Below are 22,141 nucleotides of genomic sequence, written 5' to 3'. Positions count from 1 at the left end.
GCTGCCCATGGTGGCAATCCTGATAAATTCAAAGATCCAACTAAACACATTCCACTTCAAACTGAAATATAAGCTGTTGCTGTGCGTATAATGCTCCATATTGGAATAACATTAGTATCAATCTACTTACAGCCAAACCGTACCTACTGTTTAAAAGATCTTGAAGATCTCCTTATACAGATACCTCCACCTCTCTGTATGTTAGGGGACTTAAATGAGCACCACCCCTTATGGGGCGATCCTAAATTAGATAGACGAGGTCGACTCATTGAGAGCCTAATAGAGGCCGTAAACCTCACCATACTCAATACTGGCACACATACTCACGTTCAGCTCCCAAATGGACATACCTCAGCCATAGATCTCTCCATTTGCTCTCCATTACTGGTCCCGACCATAGAGTGGTATGTTTTAAATGATCTAATGGGTAGTGATCACTTCCCAATCGTATGCAACCTATTAATAGCAGAGGCTCCTCCAGCTCAACCCTGCAGAAAATGGAAATTTTCCTGAGCAAACTGGGCAAAATTCCAGTCATCAATATCTTTTGATGAGGAAAAAATTCATCTCCAGCCTGTTGATGATGTGACAGAATACATCACGTCACATCTCCTAAATGTGGCTAAAGATACAATACCACTATCAAATCCCTCGGTTCGTAAGCATTATAATTATTGGTGGAATGAGCAATGCACAAAAGCCAAAAAAGCAAAAAATAAAGCCTGGAATTTGTTTCGGCAATATCCAACAACACCCAATCTAATAAATTATAAGAAGTCAAAGGCAAAAGCACGTTTCATACAAAGGCAAGCCAAGAAAGAATCCTGGATCCATTTTGCATCAAGCATTAACAAAAACACTGACACCAAAATAATTTGGAAAAAAATTAGACAGCTTTCTGGTAAGTTTCCTACTGTACCTTCACCAGTTCTGTCCTATAATGGGCAAGATCTATCTAGTCCTTTAGATATCACAAATGCTTTGGGCAACACATATGCTGAAATCTCAGCGGCAGCAGTTTATACTCCACCTTTCCAGAGAATTAAAAACACTGCAGAACAGCACTCTATTAACTTCCAAACTGCCCTCCTTCTGCCGTATAACAAACACCTACAATATTCCGAACTCTTGCATGCTATCGGAACAGCCCACAATGATGCTGCCAGACCAGATGGAATCTATTACATCATGCTACAACATCTTGATGACAAAGCTTTGCATCTCCTTCTGCTCTTTTACAATTGTATTTTTCTAGAAAATGTCTATCCAACTTCTTGGCATCATTCTACTGTTTTGTCATTCCTAAAACCTGGAAAAGATCCAACCAATCCCCATAGCTATAGACCAATATCCCTCTCAAGCTGCCTCAGCAAAATTCTAGAGAAAATTGTCCACTGTAGACTCGTCTGGATCATTGAGTCAGAACAGTTAATGAGCAATAATCAGTATGGCTTTTGTCAAAACAGGTCATGCTTGGACCTTATGGTTAAGGCTGAATTTGCCATTTGTAATGCCTTTATTAAGCATGAACATCTAGTAATGGTTTCCATAGATATAGAGAAGGCTTTTGATACCACCTGGCGACATGGCATACTAAGAGATCTTTACTCTCTTGGTCTTCGGGGCAACCTTCCTATATTTGTAAAGCATTTTCTACACACTAGATTGTTTCAAGTTCGATACCAACATGCCCTCTCTGCAACTTTCATTCAGGAAGAAGGTGTTCCACAGGGATCAGTACTGAGTGCCACTCTTTTCGCCCTTAGAATAGATTCTATCACTAAAAAACTTCCAAATACCGTAGAAACTTATCTTTATGCAGATGACGTTTCCATCTCCTGTTATTCCAAAAATATGAGATCTATTAAACGACAGCCTCAGATATCAGTAAATAAAATACAGCAATGGGCCAGACTTAATGGCTATAGGCTTTCCCAACAGAAAACAGTTGCTATCCATTTTTGTAGACAATGCAAACTTCATCTGGATCCTGAACTTCACATCTCTAATATCTCCATCCCAGTCACTAGAAACATTAGATTTCTAGGTTTAATCATGGACAACAAGCTAAATTTCTTAGAGCACATTAAAAAAGTACGTACTGCCTGCTTAAAAAAGATAACATACTCAGAGCTTTATCTGCATAAACTTGGGCTGCAGATCGTACCTCCCTTCTTCGATTATACAGGGCATTAATTAGATCCCATCTTGATTATGGAGCTCCCATTTATGACTCTGCCAGAAAGAGCGAATTATGCTGGCTTGATCCAGTTCAACACAGTACACTGAGGATTGCACTTGGCGCATTCAGAACATCGCCAGCACATAACCAGTACATTGATGCTCACGAGCCGCCACTATTTTTACGTAGGAAATTGCTTTTGCTGAAGTATTCTGTCAAGATACAAGGTTGTGCCTCGCATCCCATTTAGCCATATCTTTTCAATTCACCATTAGAAAATCTGTACAGAAATAAACCTAGCATAGTAAAACCAGCTGGTCATCACCTTATTGAACTACTACAGGTTTGGAATGTTTCCATCCATTCCGTAGAACAGGTAGCAACTTGTACTCAACCACCATGGGTTCGACCTCCTATACCGACCTGTGACACTTACCTCTGTCAGTGGTGAAAGAATATTTTGTAATCATCAAATATCAGACAAGTTCATGCGGTTCACACTCAAAAATAAATTGATTTTTTACCAATATACACAGATGGCTCTAAATCCAATTCAAAAGTTGGAGCAGCTGCAGTGTTTCCGAATACAATTGTATCAGCAGACCTTCCTTCTGAATTCAGTATCTTTTCAGCTGAATTATTTGCAATTAAACTAGCTTTAAAAAATCTCTGCTTTTTAAAATCAGTAATTTACACTGATTCCCTCAGCTCAATCAAGGCATTGTGTAATTCCTCAGATAAATTTCACCCTGTTATAAATGAAATTAGAAACTTATTACTAAAGATTAAAGAACGCCACCAACCGGTCACCTTCTGCTGGATACCAGCACATTTTGATATTTTAGGCAATGAACTGGCTGATAAAGCTGCAAAAAATCCAAGCAGCTTAGATTTAACCAATATCCCTGTTCCAGCCTCAGACTATGCACTAGTGATTCATGCCTATCAGAATGGCAGCACTATGGCATTCCCAAACGAATAATAAACTCTTACAGATTAAGCAGGTTCCGAAAATGTGGCTCTCTAGTGTCCGGACATCAAGATGAGAAGAAGTAATTCTTTCAAGAGCAAGAATAGGTCATAATTACCTGACCCACCTTCATTTACTCACAGGAGATGATCCATTACAGTGTCCACATTGTTCTCTAAATTTGACTGTGAAACACATTCTCATTGAATGCCCATACTATAAACAAGACAGAAATACAACCCTGCTATCTTTGGTTAACCTTCGGAAACCAATAACTCTAGAGTATGTCATTAGTGACAGTGCAAATATTCCTGAATTTTTTAACTTTCTGAAGAAAATTGGAGTTTTTCGTTATTTCTGATTTCTGCCTTTTCTGACGTGACAAGAAATTCTCATATATTATTACAATAAAGGAATAGGCGCATTATAGCCAAAGCAGCTTATGCGCCATAAAACCCCCACAAAAACAACAACAACAACATCAGTTATTACTATTTAAGTTACTACTATTATAAAAATAAAGTTAAAATATTAAGTTATTGCTACTATAAAAATTAAGTTTCTGATAGTTATTAAAAAAAAAAAAAAAGGTGTATTTTTGTTAGCTTTAGGAACGTAACCCCCCCTTTTTATATTGTTCTTAGTTCCATATGACAAGTTTCGCATTACACGAGATTTTGTAGGAACCAAACTACTGTGTTATATGAGGGTTACCTGTATTGAGGTGAGCAGCGAAGAATGAAAAAGACTTTGGGAGTAATTGTTCAGTCAAATATGAAATTCTCTGAACTGTGAAGACAAGCTGCAATTATTGGATCATGGGAATTTTGCTACCATGGATAAAAGGTGATTAGCCCAGTTAAGCCTCTTGTTAAGTCACATTTTGAGTACTGCATACAGATCTGGAGACCTCATTTTAAGAAAAGCATGTTGATCTGCTGGAATGGGAGATGAGAATAGTGTTGTTCCTAAGAAAGGTTTCAGTTCTGCAAATTGCAGGGTCTGGAGACTAGGCACTTTCACAAATGTCTAGTTTCCAGCCACCTGCAAAAGTGGTTTGAGATTTAAAGCTTTGGATGGATTGTGCAGGATCTCAGTGCTGATGTCATTCTTCTTTATGCTTGGATTACATACGAGGAGCATATATTGCATATATTCAAACTGAGGATGGATGTTTGCATTTCAGGTGTGTGGCAGTTTGCTTTTAACCTAGTGGATAGCAAACATGTAGGTTAATGCAAGTGCATCATTTTAACATAGCTATCCTACCAAAGTGGTTAAATTAATTAATTAAATTGGCATCGTTTTGGTTATATCTCATATTGTGAATGCCTTCACAACTTTGGTAGGATAGCTATGTTAAAATGATGCACTTGCACTAACCTACATGTTAGTCATTCTACCTCGTAGCATGAGGCCTTTTCCCTTAAATATTTTACAATCGCTTCTCGGCCTTATGGCTAAGATCAAAGTGTAGTCTATATCACTAAAAACCATCACGCATCTCTCATATTGCGAAGTTATACTTCATAACTGGGTTGTCACTATTGCAACACCAGGGTACCTGCCCACCCACCGAAGAGAAGCCAACAAACTTTGAAACGGCATCTGGGTGGTGGTATCCGCTGAGAATAAATAACAATAGTCTTCTCCACTGGTGAAGTGTTATTTATTCGAAGTAGTACAATACCATGGAAACTCATGAAGGCATTCACAATATGAGATATAACCAAAATGATGCCAATTTAATTAATTAATTTAACTACTTTGGTAGGATAGCTATGTTAAAATGATGCACTTGCACTAACCTACATGTTAGTCATTCTACCTCGTAGCATGAGGCCTTTTCCCTTAAATATTTTACAGTCTATATCACTACAAACCATCACGCATCTCTCATATTGCGAAGTTATACTTCATAACTGGGTTGTCACTATTGCAACACCAGGGTACCTGCCCACCCACCAAAGAGAAGCCAACAAACTTTGAAACGGTGCCATCTGGGTGGTGGTATCCGCTGAGAATAAATAACAATAGTCTTCTCCACTGGTGAAGTGTTATTTATTCGAAGTAGTACAATACCATGGAAACTCATGAAAGCATTCACAATATGAGATATAACCAAAATGATGCCAATTTAATTAATTAATTTAACTACTTTGGTAGGATAGCTATGTTAAAATGATGCACTTGCACTAACCTACATGTTAGTCATTCTACCTAATAGCATGAGACCTTTGCCCTTAAATACTTTACAGCCTAGTGGATAGTTAATTGTTGGAACAAACTTCCATCTGTTGTGGGAATGGGTAGTTTTGAATAAATTCAATTTTCAGAGAAACACAAATAATAACCGCATGGAAAATTTTAAATCAAACGTTACAAAAAAAAAAAAAAAAAAATGTAAGCAATAAAGAAGGTTCCATTTAGTGGCTCCCGACGAGTAGGAAAAGATTTTACAGCTCTGGCAAATGGATAGGTTTTAGCTATATTTTTGCCTTTTTATTGACTTAATTTTAATATTAATTTATTTTCAAGAAGTAGCTTCACTGTCCTAGTCACATTCCTTTTTTTTATTTTGAATTTAGATAGTGATTTTGCAAGAAATACTTCGTGTCCGCAGAGCCTTATAACCATTCGTAACTTGCCGCCATTGTTATAGTATATTAGATTGATACAGAATAGCATTACATATATCCCGAACTAGATGCGTAAGGTGTAATGTAAAACTAGATAATGTAATACATAGTACTGTATTAGGAATATGTTAGCTTAGTATAGTATTATCAATTAATCAATAAAATTTATTAATCTTAAGCAGAATCATGACCCAGACTAGAGCAGCAAAGCAATAAACACAAAGTAGCAGGAGTGCTGTGGCTCAGGAGAGATTGTTATTTTGTTATTGTTATTTGGTTTTTAGGAGCATTAGCAACTAAGGCCATATTGCTCTGGGGATATGCGGTGGTCATTCCCTGACCTTTCCGCATCCTCCGTATTTGGTGGTCGCAGGCTCGAACCCCGGTCTAATCAACAAGCGTGTGCTATGCACTGCTGCTCCTGCCCACCTGGCTACAGAGACGCCCTCAGGAGAGAACTGAAGGGCATGATTCTTCTACGCATCACAGTCTAAAAAAATGTGTGAAATGTGAAATGCTTGATGATCTTTCTTGAACAGGACATGATCTAGCCAAGCAGGATGTCTTTGTGTGTGCTAGGTGCAGAGAGTGTGAAGAAATTAGGTGGCAACCCAGTGTTCTAATTTGTGTCTATGAAGTTTGAGGTGTAGGGTAGATGTCCTTGAAGAAATTAATATGAAGGGCCCATCTAGCTATCAGCTGCCTACGTCAGTGTGAGAAATCTCTCCAGTACATCATGCAGAACATCAGCAATCTCTCAGGCAGAATGTGCTGGTCCCACAGGAGCTAGTGATTATCAGTGACTCTATTATAATCACTGATAATCACTAGCGATTATCAGTGACTCTATTGTCAGGGGAATATTGATGACATTGTAGAGCATATATCATCTTTTAAGGGCACAAAAGGTGATATTGTTGGACACGTTGGCACTAATGATAATAAGAGTAGGAGATCTACGGACTTACTTAACAAGTACAGGTCAATGTTGAATTTGAGGTTAAATTTGAAAGTGTCTGCAATTCTGCCCAGTCACGATAGGAGGGAGTATATGATGAGAGTCTTGTCAATCAATTCGGCCCTGGAGAGACTGTGCAAGACTCGTGGGGAAGAATTTTTTTTTTTTTCAGTGTGGTCTGTGCTTGCTAATAGGAGAGACTGCTTCTACAGAGATGGGATACACTTAAATAGAAAGGGTGCAATAATATTTGCTGATGCTATTGAGGCAGTGTTAGGTGGGTTGGAAAACTGCTAGCTTGGGGGGGGGGGATTCAAAGACTAAAAGATTACCAGTAGGCTCAGGCTGAGGCAAAAGTGATTCTTGCACTGCTTCTATTGGAATGAGCAGCAGCCTGGAGAGCAAGTTGCATTACAATCTTGAGTCAGTTTGGTGTAATATAAGCACAGGTAAAGGGAAAATGAGATTAGAATTAGTGAGGCACATGATACAAGAAAACAAGCTTATATAGCATCAGCCAAAAAAAAAAAAAACAACACACACCCTTCTCATTTCACCCATCCACTCGCTCTAAATGTTTGTCTAGTGCTGTTTGAATCCATTTAAGCTATCAACTTCTGCAATGACAGATGGAAGTTTGTTTCAGCAGTCAACCACCTGCTAGCTAAAGGCCATCTTCAGCACATGTATCCTACAACTGTCTTTCCTCAATTTGAATTTATGCCCTCTCAGGTGATTATTCTGAGCAAGAGGAAGAATCCCATCAGCATTGAGCATACTCAAACCATTCAAGGCTTTATACACTTCAATCAGATCACCTCGCCGGTGCCTAGTCATCAGACACTGTAATTTGCAAAACTTAAGCCTTTCTTTGTATGAGCAACCCTTTGTTCCATTCACCAATCTTGTTGCCCTTCTCTGTACTTATTCCAACAGCTCTACATCCTTCTTAAAATGAGGCCTCCAGACCTGTATACAATACTCAAGGTGTGGCCTTGAGTATTGTATACAGGTCTTGTATTATCCCCTTGTATATATCAGGCCAAGGTGTGGCCTGACCATTGGTCAGGCCACACCTTGGCCTGATATATACAAGGGGATAATCACCTCCTTCTCCCTACTAGAAAAATTCCTGTATGTCATTGACAAGACACCATGAGCCACTCTTGCAAACTGTCTGCACTGCTCAGAAAAATTGATATCTGCCTGCACAACTACCACAAAATTGATATCTGCCTGCACAACTATCCTTTTCACTCTGTACCACTGTCAATGAAGTACCACACAGCTGATACGTTACTTTGGGGTTACTACTTCCCATATGAAGTACTTTACATTTGTCAATGTTACACTTCAGTTACCATCTCTCAGCGCACCTGATCAACTTTTATAGATCCTGTTGCAGCAGCAGCAGCAGCAGCACAGTGTCATTAGTGTCATTAACAACTCTGCCAACCTTCGTATCGTATGCAAACTTGGACATTAAGCCTGATATATACCATCATCAGTATCATTAATAAATACAGAAAACAACAATGGACTGAACACTGATCCCTGGGGGACTCCACTAATAACATTAGTCCACAAAGAGCAGTGTCCATTGATTACCACTCTCTGTCTTCCCCCATTCAACCATTCCTTTATCCATAGCAGCAATTTGCCTCCAATGCCATATGGCTCCAATTTGTACAGCAGTCTTCCATATGCTGCAAGAATATCAAAAGCCTTTCTAAGATCGAATTTATGATATCAAAATTATTCTTTGCATCCAGTTCCTTTGTGCCCACATCATAGTATCCAATCAAATTGGTCAGACAAGACTTCCCCTTAAAAAACCCATGCTGTGTCCGAGCTATAACTGAAGTCGTGTCTAGATGATCCTGCAGTGCTTCTTTAACCAGTGCCTCCATTTATTTTTCTGGAACAGAAGTTAAACTATAAGGTCTGTAATTACTTGTGTCTCCCTTTGATCCTCCTTTGTGGATTCGGGTCAAATTTGCACTTCTCCAGTCCTCGGGTACCTCCCCTGAGTTCAATGAAGCTCTCATAATTATGGCTAAGAGTTTGCTTACTTTCTTTGCTGTCTCCTTTAATATAACTGGATAGATTGCATCCACCTCAGGTGCCTTTCTTATGTTTATCTTCAACAATTTCTCCTCCACTTTAGTCTCAGTTATTACAAGATTATCTAGCTTACTGTCAGAGTTTAATACACCTTTGGCATTACCCTCCCTGAATAACTCCTCATATGTGAATGTAGATGAAAAATAACCAAGCAGGATCATCAACAGTAGAATCATCGATATTAAGTGGCCCAATCTGATTCATCCCCTTCCTTCTAGAGTTTACATAAGTAAAGAACTCTTTGCATCCTCTGTCAAAGATTTCTCGTAATCTGTCTTTGCTTGCCTAACCTTCTTTATGACTTGGTTACAGACCAGCTTATGTCTAAGGCTTCCGGGTCACCTGTTAATTTATATGTATCCCATGCATTTTTCTCTCTTCCACACATCAGTGAGTTTTTGCTGGATCCCTGGCCATTCTGGTATTCCGGGAAATGAAAGTGCAGACCTCGCAGCTAAACATCCTCAACCAGCTGTCCCAGAACACCCTCAGGTTCCTTACACTGATTATAAGCCTGTTATTCGCAAAGCAAGTTACGACAACTGGTCACAGATCTGGAAAAGTAACACCAACAATAAACTTTACCAGATAAAGCAAGAACCAAAGCTGTGGCTTTCAAGCTTTCGACAAAACAGACGAGAAGAAGTGGTACGTGCAAGACTGAGAATTGGACACACTCATCATGCCCATCTGTTCCTGCTACTGGGAGAAGATCCACCCCAGTGTTCATCCTGTGATAGTCAACTTACTGTTAGTCATTTCCTCTTTGATTGTCCCTTATACTCAACCATACAGTCAAACACTTTTCAGTCGGTCTCTAGGTTGAACCTCTCACATGATTTAACTCATATCCTGGGAAATGAAGCAAACATAAAAGAACTTGTAATCTATTTAAAATGTATTGGCCTGTATAGGAGTATTTAATTTAACATCTACAGCGGTATATTTCAACTAAATAAACTATGAGCAGACACAATTTGGCCTTAGTAGCCCTTGTGTCATTAAGCTAAACAACAACAACATACTCCCCCCCCCATCATCAGGGTAACTGGGAATTTTTTTTTTTTTTTTTGGCTGGTGCAGCATAAGCCTCAGGCTTCCTTGCACCATATAGCTAATAATAATAATATCTAATTAATTCATCTGACCTCCATTTATGCCTAAATCTTGAATAATATTTATTATTTGGTATGAAAAGCCTAGTAGCTTCCAAGACTAATTCTTTGAATGCTTCGCATTTTGAATTTTCTGTTGGTAACATCATTAGTTGTTCCCACTGTATAGAATTTAAATACTGTCTCACACCACCACCGTAGACACCTTTATGAAAGCAAAAACCCTTCCCTTTCCCCCTGATGGTAGTTACCTCTTTGAGTAAATCCCAATTCAGCACACTGTGATCACTGCCACCTAGTGGTTCCTTTATCTGCAGATTCTTAATGAATGAAGAATCACTACTGATAATCAGATCAAGAGTATTACTCCCTCTAGTTGCCTCCCGAACATGCTGATGTAGAAAACAGTCATCCAATAAATCCACAAAAGCCTTGCTAGTGTGTGAGTGACCAACCCACAAATTCCAGTCAATATCTGGGAGATCCCCCATTCTCAGATACCCTGATTTATAGGCCCACTCTATTTCTCTGTACAGTTGTTTATTATATTCATCAGAGTCATTAGGCCTAAAACACACTACTACTCTCAATTTCGTTTCCCAGTGCTTATGCCATATGAAACTGACTCAACACAGCACTGTCCAGCAATGTCGACTGGCAGTACTTCCTTGGATTTTATGTATTTTTTAACCAATAGCATAACCCCTCCTGTACACATTGTACTCCCTAAATTCCAGTTCTGCATTCCTTATATCTGTGTGACACCATGTCTCTGTTATCTGAACAATATCTGCCTTTGAAGTTTTAACGATCACCTCAAATTCATCAGATTTATTTACCAAACTCCTAGCATTTGTGTACACACAAATATACATGCACCTGTTCCTATTCTTAGCTACCCTAACTGTGTTAGGGTAGCTAAGAATGTAACTTTACTTGTTCTGCAATGACTCCCAGCAGTCTCTGGAATTCCAGGCTGCTGCTCATTTCAATAGAAGCAGTGCAAGAATCACTTTCCACCTCTGCAAGTGGCTACTTTTAATCTATTAGTACATATATCTCCCCCCAAGCTAGCAGTTTTCCGACCCACCTCACTCTGCCTCAATAGCATCAGCAAATATTCTTGCACCCTTTTTTTTTTAAGTGTATCCCCTCCCTGTAGAAGCAGTTTCTTCTGATTACAAGCACAGACCACATTGCGAAAAATTCTATCCCTTTAGCCTTGCACAATCTCTCCAGGGCCGAATTGATCGACAAGGCTCTCATCATATACTCCCTCCTATCATGTCTGTGTAGAATTGCAGACACTTTCAATTTCAACCCTAACTCACAGCTTTTTTCCAACATTGACCTGTAAATCTGTAAGTAATTCTGCCGCTCTCCTACTCTTAATATCATTCCTGCCAGTGTGTACAACAATATCACCTTTTGTGCCCTTAAAAGATGATATCTGCTCTACAGCTTCAACCTTTGCCTCTGGCAGACATACCCTGGTCCTGTTCCAGATATGTGTGTTAAGCCTAACGACTCTGATGAGTACAAAGAATAGTTGTGCAGAGAAATAGAGTGGGCCAGTAAATCAGAATGTCTTGTAATGGGGGATTTTAACTTTCCAGATATTGACTGGAACTGGTGGGTTGGTCACTCACATGCTAGCAAGACTTTTGTGGATTTATTAGATGATTGTTTTCTACAGCAGTGTGTTCGGGAGGCAACTAGGGGGGGGGAATAATTCTCTGGATCTGATTATCAGTAGTGATTCCTCATGCAGTAAGAATCTGCAGATAAAGAAACCACTAGGTGGCAGTGGAAACCAGAAGAAGTAATATTCTTGATCTGATTATATGCAGTGATTATTCATGCCTTAAGAATTTGCTGATAAAGGAACCACTAGGTGACAATGATCACAATGTACTGATGCGGGATTTACTTAAAAGATGTAACTACTATCAAGTGTAAAGGGAAGGGTTTTTTCCTTTCATAAAGGTGACTACAGTAATCTCAGACAGTTTTTAAATACTGTACAGGGATAACAGATGATGTTACAAACAGTGAATTCTAAATGGAAATCCTTCAAGGAATAAATCTTGGAAGCTACTAATCTTTTCATACCAACTAAGAAATACTGTTTAAGATTTAGACCTAAATGGATGTCGGATGAACTAATGAGACACGTTGCAGAGAAGAAAAATGCATGGGATGCATATAAATTATCAGGTGACACAGAAACCTGTGGTAGATATTAGCTAGTCTGTAATCAAGTCAAAAAGTAGATTAGACAACCAAAGTCTGATTATGAGAAATCTTTGGCAAAGGATGCATAGAAAAACACCAAAGGCGTCTTTAATTATGTAAGCTCTAGAAGGAAGGGGATGAATCAGATTGGTCCACTTGATATTGATGGTTCCACCGTTGATGATTACATAGGTGAAAAACTGAATGAGTATTTTGCATCTACATTCACACATGAGGAATTCTGTAAGTAAGAGGAGGACAGAAGTCTACTAACCTCTAACAGGGAGCTAAATGATTTTGAAATAACTGAGAGAATATTGGAGGAGAAATTGTTGATGTTAAACATAAAAAGATACATAGGAGATTGGAATCTATCCAGTTATATTGGAAGAGGCAGCGAGGGAAGTAAGCAAACCCTTAGCCATAATTATGAGAGCAACATTAGATTTAGGGGGAGGTCCCCATGAACAGGAGTTGTGCAAATGTATCCCCAATTCACAAAGGGGGGTTCAAAAGGTAACACAAATAATTATAGATCTGTTCGTTTAACTTCTATTCTGGGGAAAATTATGGAGTCACTGGTTAAAGATGCATTGCAGGATCATCTAGACAAGACTGCAGTAATAGTTCAGACACCATGGGTTTGTTAAGGGGAGGTCTTGTCTGATGAATTTGATTGGATACTATGATGTGGTCACAAAGAAACTGGATGCAAAAAAATAATTTTAGTTTCATATATATTTAGTTCCTGACTTTAGGAGCTAATTCGTGCCTAGCAGGCACTCTTAAAGCGAAAACTTCAAAGCAGGAATTTATTTCCCATAGAGCTAATGTTAAAAACAGGAGTTACATTCTCATCAATGAAATTAGTTAGCTAATTAGTTTATGCTTAAACAATGATTGATTTATCTAAATAAATGAAAACATAACCTGTAAAATCAGGCAAATTATAAAGAAAGTATTTATGACTTACAAAAGTTAAATAATGTTTATTCTTCCTCATCATCATCAACTAAATTCATATTCGTTGATCACTCGTTAATTCTTCTTCATCATCATCATCATCGACTGAATGCACACTCGTTGATCACTCATTGTTGGCTTGGCACTTATTGGTTTGTTGTCTCGGCACTCATTGTTGGTTTGTTGGAAGCAAAAGGAATCATCTTCTTCAGAAATGCATCAAGAGATATTTGTTTCTAAGATAGTCTTCTCTTTTCTTTATAAATTTCACATTAGCATGCATAAGCATTTTTTAAATCTGTAGCAACTTTCCTGTAGTATGCTCCAAATTTGAATCTTGTGACTCGAAAATCTCAGTTGCTTTTTCTATGTGTTGAAAAGTCTAGCCCAGGGTTTCCCAAAATGTGGTCTGCAAAAAGAAAATACCGGTCTGCAAACACCTTATTTGAAATATATCTGCATGAAACTATAAGAAAATTTCCTTTCCTAAAATGTCAGTTTTATGTAAACTTTTGATAATAAAGAAATGAATTAACTATCTTTTATTTATATTTACTGATGTTAATGAATACCTAATTGTGTTATTATTGGTATGTTAAATGTCCTAATGGTAGTGTCATTATTTTCTGAACCTACGAGTATAATTATTGAAAATAAATTAAATATAGCTATAGGTGGGCGGCGCCAAAAAAAACAGCAAACACCGGTCTGCAATTGAAAAAGTTTGGGAAACCCTGGTCTAGCCCTTTGAGAGGGAAGGAACGAACAGGAGTTTTAGCCGTTAAATCTTCTTCCTCAGCTTCTTCAAATTTTGCCATTTCATATTCGAGCTCTCCATTGTGTGTTTGAAGCAGATCAGTGACATTATTTGTAGAAACCTCAAGATGCAGTTGGTTAGCAATAGTAACGCTCGCTTCTGTTTCATTTTGCAAAATTATCAATAAACTGAGGGCATAATTTGTTCCAAACACCCTTCATTCTCTGTAATTTCATCCCAGGCTCATTGTATTATTTTAATTGCATCTAAAATATGGAAATCTTTCCAAAATTATTTGAGAATTAATCCTCCCTCCTTATCTGTTGCATTAACCATCCAGCTGACTTTAGTATTTCCCCAAACTGTCAGCTTCTACCACACATGTAGGTGACTTATTCCAGTAATTTATAATTCGCTGGCTAAAATAAAACTTCCTGTAATCCAGTCTAAACACCTCCGCTCGTAACTTAAAATTATGGCCCCTTGTTCTAGAATCATTTATAATTGTGAAAATTTCTTCCTCGTTCGTTTTACTTTTGCCTTTCACAGCCTTAAACACCTCAATCAAGTCTCCTCTAAGGCTCTGCAACCCACATATTCTTAGCCTTTCCTCATACGGATGCCCTTTTGCCGATCTCACCAGGCGAGTTACCTCTCTTTGAACCCTCTCGAGAAGCACAATGTCTTTCCTTTAGGTGTGGTCTCCATACTTGAACACAGTATTCCAAGTGCAGTCTAACAATAGCCTTATATAATAGGATTATGACTTCCTTATCTCTACTAACAATTGTTCGATAAATCATCGATAGGACACCATAGGCTTCCCTTGCAACCAGTCTACAATGCTCGGAGAACTTCATATCCAACTGTATTGTGATACTCAAGTCCCTTTCCTCCACTACTGGCTTTAGTTCAACTCTGTCAAGTGTATAATTTATTTGGGGTTACCTTTCCCCAGGTGCAATACCTTACACTTTGCTGGATTGAAGCATAGCTGCCATTTTTCTGACCATCCCTGAAGTCTATCTAGGTCATTCTGAAGAAGCTCTGTTTGGTGGCGATCATTAACTACTCTACCAATCTTTACATCATTTGCAAATTTGGACATCACGCCCTCTATCCCTTCATCGATGCTCAATGCTGATGGGATTCAAAAACAACAGTGGTCCTAACACTAATCCTTGGGGAACCCCACTTCTTACATCAATCCAAACTGAGGAATAACCATTTATCACAACCCTCTGCCTTCTGCCCTGAAGCCATCCAGCTATCCATCTAAGGATTTTCCCTGTGATTCCAAGCTGTTCCAACTTGTAAAGTAACCGCTCATGTGGGACTCAGTAAAATGCTTCGCTGAAATACAAATAAACAATGTAGAAATTATTCCCTAAGTCCAGCTCTTGAATGACCCTGTCAAAATAGTTAACCGGATTAGTTAAACATGATTTTCCCTTTACAAAGTAATGACTTTAAAGACCATATGCTAATGCAGAAAGTTAGGCAGATGGGCTGAGAAGCGTCAGCTGAAGTTTAACATTGACAAATGCAAAGTACTGCATATGGGAGCAGTAATCCTAGAGAAACATACTAACTGTGTGGTACTACACTCAGGGAAGTGGAAAATGAAAAATTCCTGGGGGTAATTGTGCAATCAGATATGAAGTTCTCTGAGCAGTGCAGATGTGTTGTCAGAGCAGGTCTTGGAGTTTTGTCAATGATATATAGGAATTTTGCTAGCAGAGACAAGGAGGTGATTATCCCTTTGTATAAGGCAGTGGTCAGGCCACACCTTGAGTACTGCTTACAGGTCTTCCTTATTCAGGAAGGATGTAGAGTTTCTAGAACAAGCACAAAGAAGTGTATCAAGATTGGTGAGCAGAACAAAGGGGTGCCTTATCAAGAAAAGCTTAATATCTGCAAGTTGTGGCATCTGAAGACTAGGTACCTACGAGGTGATCTGATTGAAGTGTATAAGGCCTTGAATTGTTTGATCAGGCTCAATGCTGATGGGATTCTTCTGCCTGCTCAGATTACAAGCCTGAGGGGAGCATAGATTCAAATTAATGAAAGACAGTTGTAGAATATATGTGTGGAAATTTGGCTTTAGCCAAGGGGTGGTTGATTGCTGGAACAAAGTTCCATCTGTCATTGTAGAAGTTGACAGCTGAAATTCAAAGCAGAACTAGACAAACATTTGGAGTAAATGGATGGGTGAAATGGGAAGGTTTTTTTTTAGATATGTTGTATAAGCTTGCTTTCTTGCATCATTATGCCTCAACTAATGCTAATGAAGTTGTTCTATGAAGTAGCCTCTAACCTTACTTGAATGGTGTTTTATGCAGCCATCTCTAAAAAAGGATGTGTTAACTAATACTTTAAATTCATTAAATTTAGTTTATTTCAAGTTAATATGTATTTTTCTTTCCATTAATATCCTACTGTTTGCCTCTTTATACTATACATGGCAGCTATAACGTGCTCCACAATCTTGAATCCTAGAACTAAAACATGTTTGTCCAAACATGGTTTCCACAACTTAGTAGATAATGAAAGAGATATAGATCAGCTGTCTTTCTCAATTGCCACAGAAAGTTGATAGAACTATTTTTGGATTGCATCCTATATTTATGTGATTTAAGTAGACTTCATATGCATTTGTTTAGGTTTTTTTTTTTTTTTTTATTAGAAAGGTAAATCCTCTTTTCTTTTTTTTTTAAGTGTGATAAAATTCACTCATAATTATTATAATAATTTATATATTACAATTTTTTAATATTGTAAGTTTTTTTTATAGGCTTAACCACTTAAAGAATTCTCTGTTAGTATCAGAAACAAAGAATAAGGATCTAACCACTCTACTTGAAAAAGTCCAAAAAGATAGTAGTGTTATGCTGCAAAATCATCATGATATTTTAAGTAAAGAGAGAATGGTAATAACATTTTAACACTAATATTATTATCTCGTTATTGTGAAATTGCTAATTTGTACAACATTGAATTCCTTTTCAAGTTTCATTAATGTAGGTTACAATTTAGCATTAGCATTAGTAGAGGCATATGATGCAAGAAAGCAAGCTTATTCAGCATCAGCCAAAAAAAAAAACACCACTCCCATTTCACCCTTCCATTCATTCAAAATACCTGTCCAGCTGAGCCTTAAATTTGTTTAGGCTATCAACTTCCGCAACAAGGGATGGAAGTCTGTTCCACCAACAAACTATCCGCTGGCTATCTCTCAGGTGATTATTCTGAGCAAGAGAAAGAATCCCATCAGCATTGAGCATGCTCAAACCATTCAAGACCTTATACACCTCTATCAGATCACCTCACTGGTGCCTAGTCTCCAGACACTGTAATTTGCGAAACTTAAGCCTTTCTTCGTAAGAGCAACCCTTTGTTCCATTCACTAATCTTGTTGCCCTTCTCTGTACTCATTCCAGCAGCTCTACATCCTTCTTGAAATGAAGCCTCCAGACCTGTATACAGTACTCAAGGTGTGGCCTGACCATTGCCTTATACAAGGGAATAATCACCTCTTTATCCCTGCTAGAAAAATTCCTGTATATCATTGACAAGACACCATGAGCTACTCTTGCAGCTCATCTGCACTGCACAGAGAACTTCATATCTCCCTGCACAATTATCCCCAGGTCCTTTTCATTCTCTACCACTGTTAGTGTAGTACCACAGAGTTGATACGTTGCTATGGGATTACTGTTTCCCATATGTAGTACTTTACATTTGTCAATGTTAAACTTCATTTGCCACCTCTCAGCCCATCTGCTCAACCTTTCCAGGTCCTGTTGCAGCAGCAGCATAGCATCAGTAGTGTCCTTAACAACCCTGCCAACCTTTGTATCGTCTGCAAACTTCGACATTAAGCTTGATATACCCTCATCAATATCATTTATAAATACAAAAAACAACAATGGACCCAACACTGAACCCCGAGGAACTCCGCTAATAACATTAGTCCACGATGAGCAGTGTCCATTGATTACCACTCTCCGTCTTCTGCCACTCAACCATCCCTTTATCCAAAGCAGCAATTTGCCTCCAATGACACACTGCTCTAATTTGTGCAGCAGTCTTCCATGTGCAACAGTATCAAAAGCCTTTCTAAGATCGAAGTATATAATATCAAAGTTATTCCCTGCATCCAGTTCTTTTGTGACGACATCACAGTATCCAATCAAGTTGGTCAGGCAAGACTTTCCCTTAACAAAACCATGCTGTGTCCGAGCTATAACTGAAGTCTTGTTTAGGTGATCCTGCAGTGCTTCTTTAACCAGTGCCTCCATTAATTTTCCTGAAACAGAAGTTAAACTCACAGGTCTATAATTACTTGTGTCAGCCTTTGATCCTCCTTTGTGAATTGGGGTTACATTTGCACATCTCCAGTATATGGGTACCTCCCCTGAGTCCAAAGAAACTCTCATAATTATCGCTAAGGGTTTGCTTACTTCCTGTGCTGCCTCCTTTAATATAACTGGATAGATCCCATCCACCCCGTGTGCCTTTTTTATGTTTATCCTCAACAATTTCTCCTCCACTTTCCTCTCAGTTATTACAAAATTATTTAGCTCACTGGCAGTGTTTACTTCACCTACGGCATTCCCCTCACTGAATAACTCCTCATGTGTGAATGTAGATGCAAAATACTCGTTTAGTTTGTTACCCACCTGAGCAGGATCCACAACTGTTGAACCATCAATATCCAGTGGACCAATCTGATTCATCCCTTTCCTTCTTGAGTTTACATAGCTAAAGAACTCTTTTCTGTTTTTCATTGCATCCTTGCCAAGGATTTCTCATAATCTATCCTTTCTGTACACATTCTACTCCCCAAATTCCAGTTCTGCATTCCTTATATCTGTGTGACACCACGTCTTTGATATCCCAACAATATCTGACTTGGATGTTTTGAGCAATACCTCAAATTCATCAAATTTATTTACCAAACCCCTAGCATTGGTGTACACGCAAGTTTGGTTTGGTTTGGCGCATCAGCAACTGAGGCTATAATGCGCCAAGTACAAGCAAGTATACATGCACTTGTTCTTATTCTTAGCTACCCTAACACAACCCATGTGTTTACTTGTTCCGCGATGACTCCCAGCAGTCTCTGAAATATCCTGCATCTTGTTTTCCAGGCTGCTGCTCATTCCAATAGAAGCAGTGCAAGAATCACTTTCACCTCTGCCAGTGGCTACTGTTAATCTATTAGTCCTTGTATCTCCCCAAACTAGCAGTTTTCCGACCTACCTAACACTGCCTCGATAGCATCAGCAAATATTCTTGCACCCTTTCTATTTAAGTGTATCCCATCCCTGTATAAGCAGTCTCTCCTGTTAACAAGTACAGACCAGGCTCAAAAAAATTCTACCCTTTGAGCCTTGCACAATCTTTCCAGGGCCGAATTGATCAACAAGACTCTTATCCTATACTCCCTCCTGTCGTGTCTGGGCAGAATTGCAGACACTTTCAAATTCAACCCTAATTCACGGCTTTTTTTCGACAGTGACCTGTGTTTGTTAAGTAATTCCGCTGGTCTCCTACTCTTAATATTATTAGTGCCAACGTGTACAACAATATCACGTTTTTTGCCCTTAAAAGATGATATCCGCCCAACAACGTCATCAACCTTTGCCTTTGGCAGACATACTCTGGTCCTGTTCCACCTATTCTTTTTACAAAGCATGTTCCCCATTTCCCTGACAATAGAGTCACCAACAACTACTAGTTCCTGTGGGACCAGCGCATTCTGCCTTGGTGGTTGCCACTGTGTTGCGTGATGACCAAGTGCAAGGCTCTGGCGTTGGTGTGGGCAGCTGAGAGCTTGATGGGCGCCTCAATTTAGATCCTTCGAGGACATCCACCCTGTCCTTCAAGCCCTCATATAGGCCCATAACAAAGCTGAGTTATCGCCTGATATCCTTATGCTCCTTACATCGCACACATACAAAGACATCTCCCATATCAGTATCATGTCCCATACCCGATTGTCCACAAACATCAAGCAAGCAGTGCATTTTAAAAGGCTGTAATTCAGAGGGCAACTGCACCCCTCAGTTCTTCCCTGAGCCACAGCACTCCCATTAGCTTGAGCCTTTTGCTTTGCTGCTCTGGTCTGAGTCATGATTTTGATTTAATTTCAATAAAATTTCAATTTCGGTACAAAATTAAAACCCTAAACTTGTATCCCAACACAGTTATAACGCTATATTTATTTTTCAGTGTCGAGTGTTATCTACGAGTTCCGTTTATATAACTTCCATATCAGTTATGTATTAATTATTTATGTTACGTTTGTAATCTAAGTCGTTATATGTATATAGTTAAAAGTACAATTTAATTGACAATGATGTTTAACAAGATTAATATATTTACTGATTAATTGACAATATTATATTATACACTATACTATACTAAGCTTACGCTGTCTAGTTCAGGATATAATGTTGTATCTTATAACAATGGCGGAAAGTTTCGAACGGTAAATTTATGGACACTTAAGTATTAATTACCTTCCAAATCTCGCTGTCTCGATTCAGAATAAACTAAGGATCCTGACTAGGTCTATAAGCTACTTATAGAAAATAATTTAATATAACAATTGGTCAATTGTTATATCAAATTATTTTTGATAAATATGGATAAAAAACTTCTCGTTCCGCGGAGCTGCAACTTGTAACACGTGGATTTGATACCCTTACCGATACTAAGTAATTACCTACAAAAAAAATCTCTATCTAAGTTAAACTTTAAACTAAGTATCGTAACTAGGAATATAAAGCTACTCTAGAAAATAAGTTAATATGCCAATTTAAACTAATAAAACAGAAAATAAATCAGAAAAAACGTCTCTGTTCCAGGAGCGACAATAAGCTTTGTCTGCACAGGCTACTCTCGGTCTCAATTTGTAAACCAATAATTAAATAAATATTTTACAGCTACATTCATGTGTGAAGAAGATTTTAAAGGGGGAGGATACCAGAAGTAAACCAAGTTATAACCAAGAGATAAATGAATTCTGTGACAACTGAGAAGAAAATGAGAGAAATTGAGGAAGTGAAGAGTAAATGAGGGGCATTTGGGGTTCTGTTATTTATCCAATTTTATTAAAAGAAGCAGCAATTATGAGAGCACCCTTGAATTCACAAAAGTTGTATAGATTGAATATTTGTAAATCTGTCTCCTATTCAAAAAACAGGGACTAAAGGGTCATTAATTGTAGATCTATCCTGACTTCTGTTCTAGGAAAATAATGGAGTCAATGATTAAAGAAGTACTGCAGGATCATCTTAACACGAATGGAATTATACAGAAATCTTATCATGGGTGTTTTACCATATTTACAATACTGTTTACAATATTTATTCACAATATTGATGAATGCATATCAACTATTGTCTAAGTCTTAGTTTGCAGATGATACAAAGTTTGGTGGGATGATTATTGACAAGAATCAAGATGTACTACTGCAACAAATAAAAATTAGTCAGGTGATAGTTGAGTTGCAGTTGACATTTAACCTTGATAAATGCAAGGTACTGCATATAGGCAGGAGCAATACAAGGAATAACATTCTAGTTAGGTGTACCATTCGCCACTATCTTGAGTGTCGTACCACGCTCAACACTGTGGAGAACAAAAGAGTTCTAGGGGTCTTGCTGCAGTCTGGCATGACATTTTCTGAGCAGTGTAGGCAGGCTACTAGAACAACTTATGGGGTTTTTCAATGATATTAAGAAATTTAACTAGCAGGTACAAGGAGGTGATTATGCCATTGTATAAGGCATTGGTTAGGCCACCCCTTGAACACAAGTCTAGAAGCCTCATTTTAAGAAGGATGTAGTTCTCTTGGAACAGGTACAGAGAAGAACAACCAGATTAGTCAAGGGACACAAAAAGGTATGCTTACCATGAAAACACTTCATTCTGTAAATTGCAGCACTTGGAAGTTAGGCATGTGAAATGTAAGCTTTAAATGGATTGAGTTTTGATAGCATCCTTATTTTTTCTCTTAAAGTTTGGTCTCCAAACCTTTTTGGTCATACACCCTTATTTTACTTAAAAGGAGTAGTATGCACCCCAGAATAAAAAATTAAATTTATAAGTTTAATATATTTTTTAATTATAAATCATATTTTTGATTGTTTGCTTGATCTTCATTTGTTCAGTAAGTTAAACAAGGA

General features: G+C 38.2%; 1 protein-coding gene across 1 annotated transcript in view; it reads left to right on the top strand.

Moving 5' to 3' along the window:
- LOC150083056 (leucine-rich repeat-containing protein 45-like) overlaps positions 1 to 22,141 on the top strand; it is a 290,375-nt gene that overhangs the window by 239,259 nt on the left and 28,975 nt on the right. The window contains exon 12 of the mRNA XM_090378378.1: positions 16,738 to 16,873. Coding sequence (XP_090234504.1) covers positions 16,738 to 16,873 — 136 coding nt within the window. The remainder of the gene's footprint in view (positions 1 to 16,737; positions 16,874 to 22,141) is intronic.

The sequence above is a fragment of the Mastigoproctus giganteus genome, chromosome 7, assembly GCF_048544385.1.
Source record: "Mastigoproctus giganteus isolate SK-2022 chromosome 7, ASM4854438v1, whole genome shotgun sequence".
NCBI lineage: Eukaryota > Metazoa > Arthropoda > Arachnida > Uropygi > Thelyphonidae > Mastigoproctus > Mastigoproctus giganteus.
This window is presented reverse-complemented; position numbering and strand designations above follow the sequence as displayed.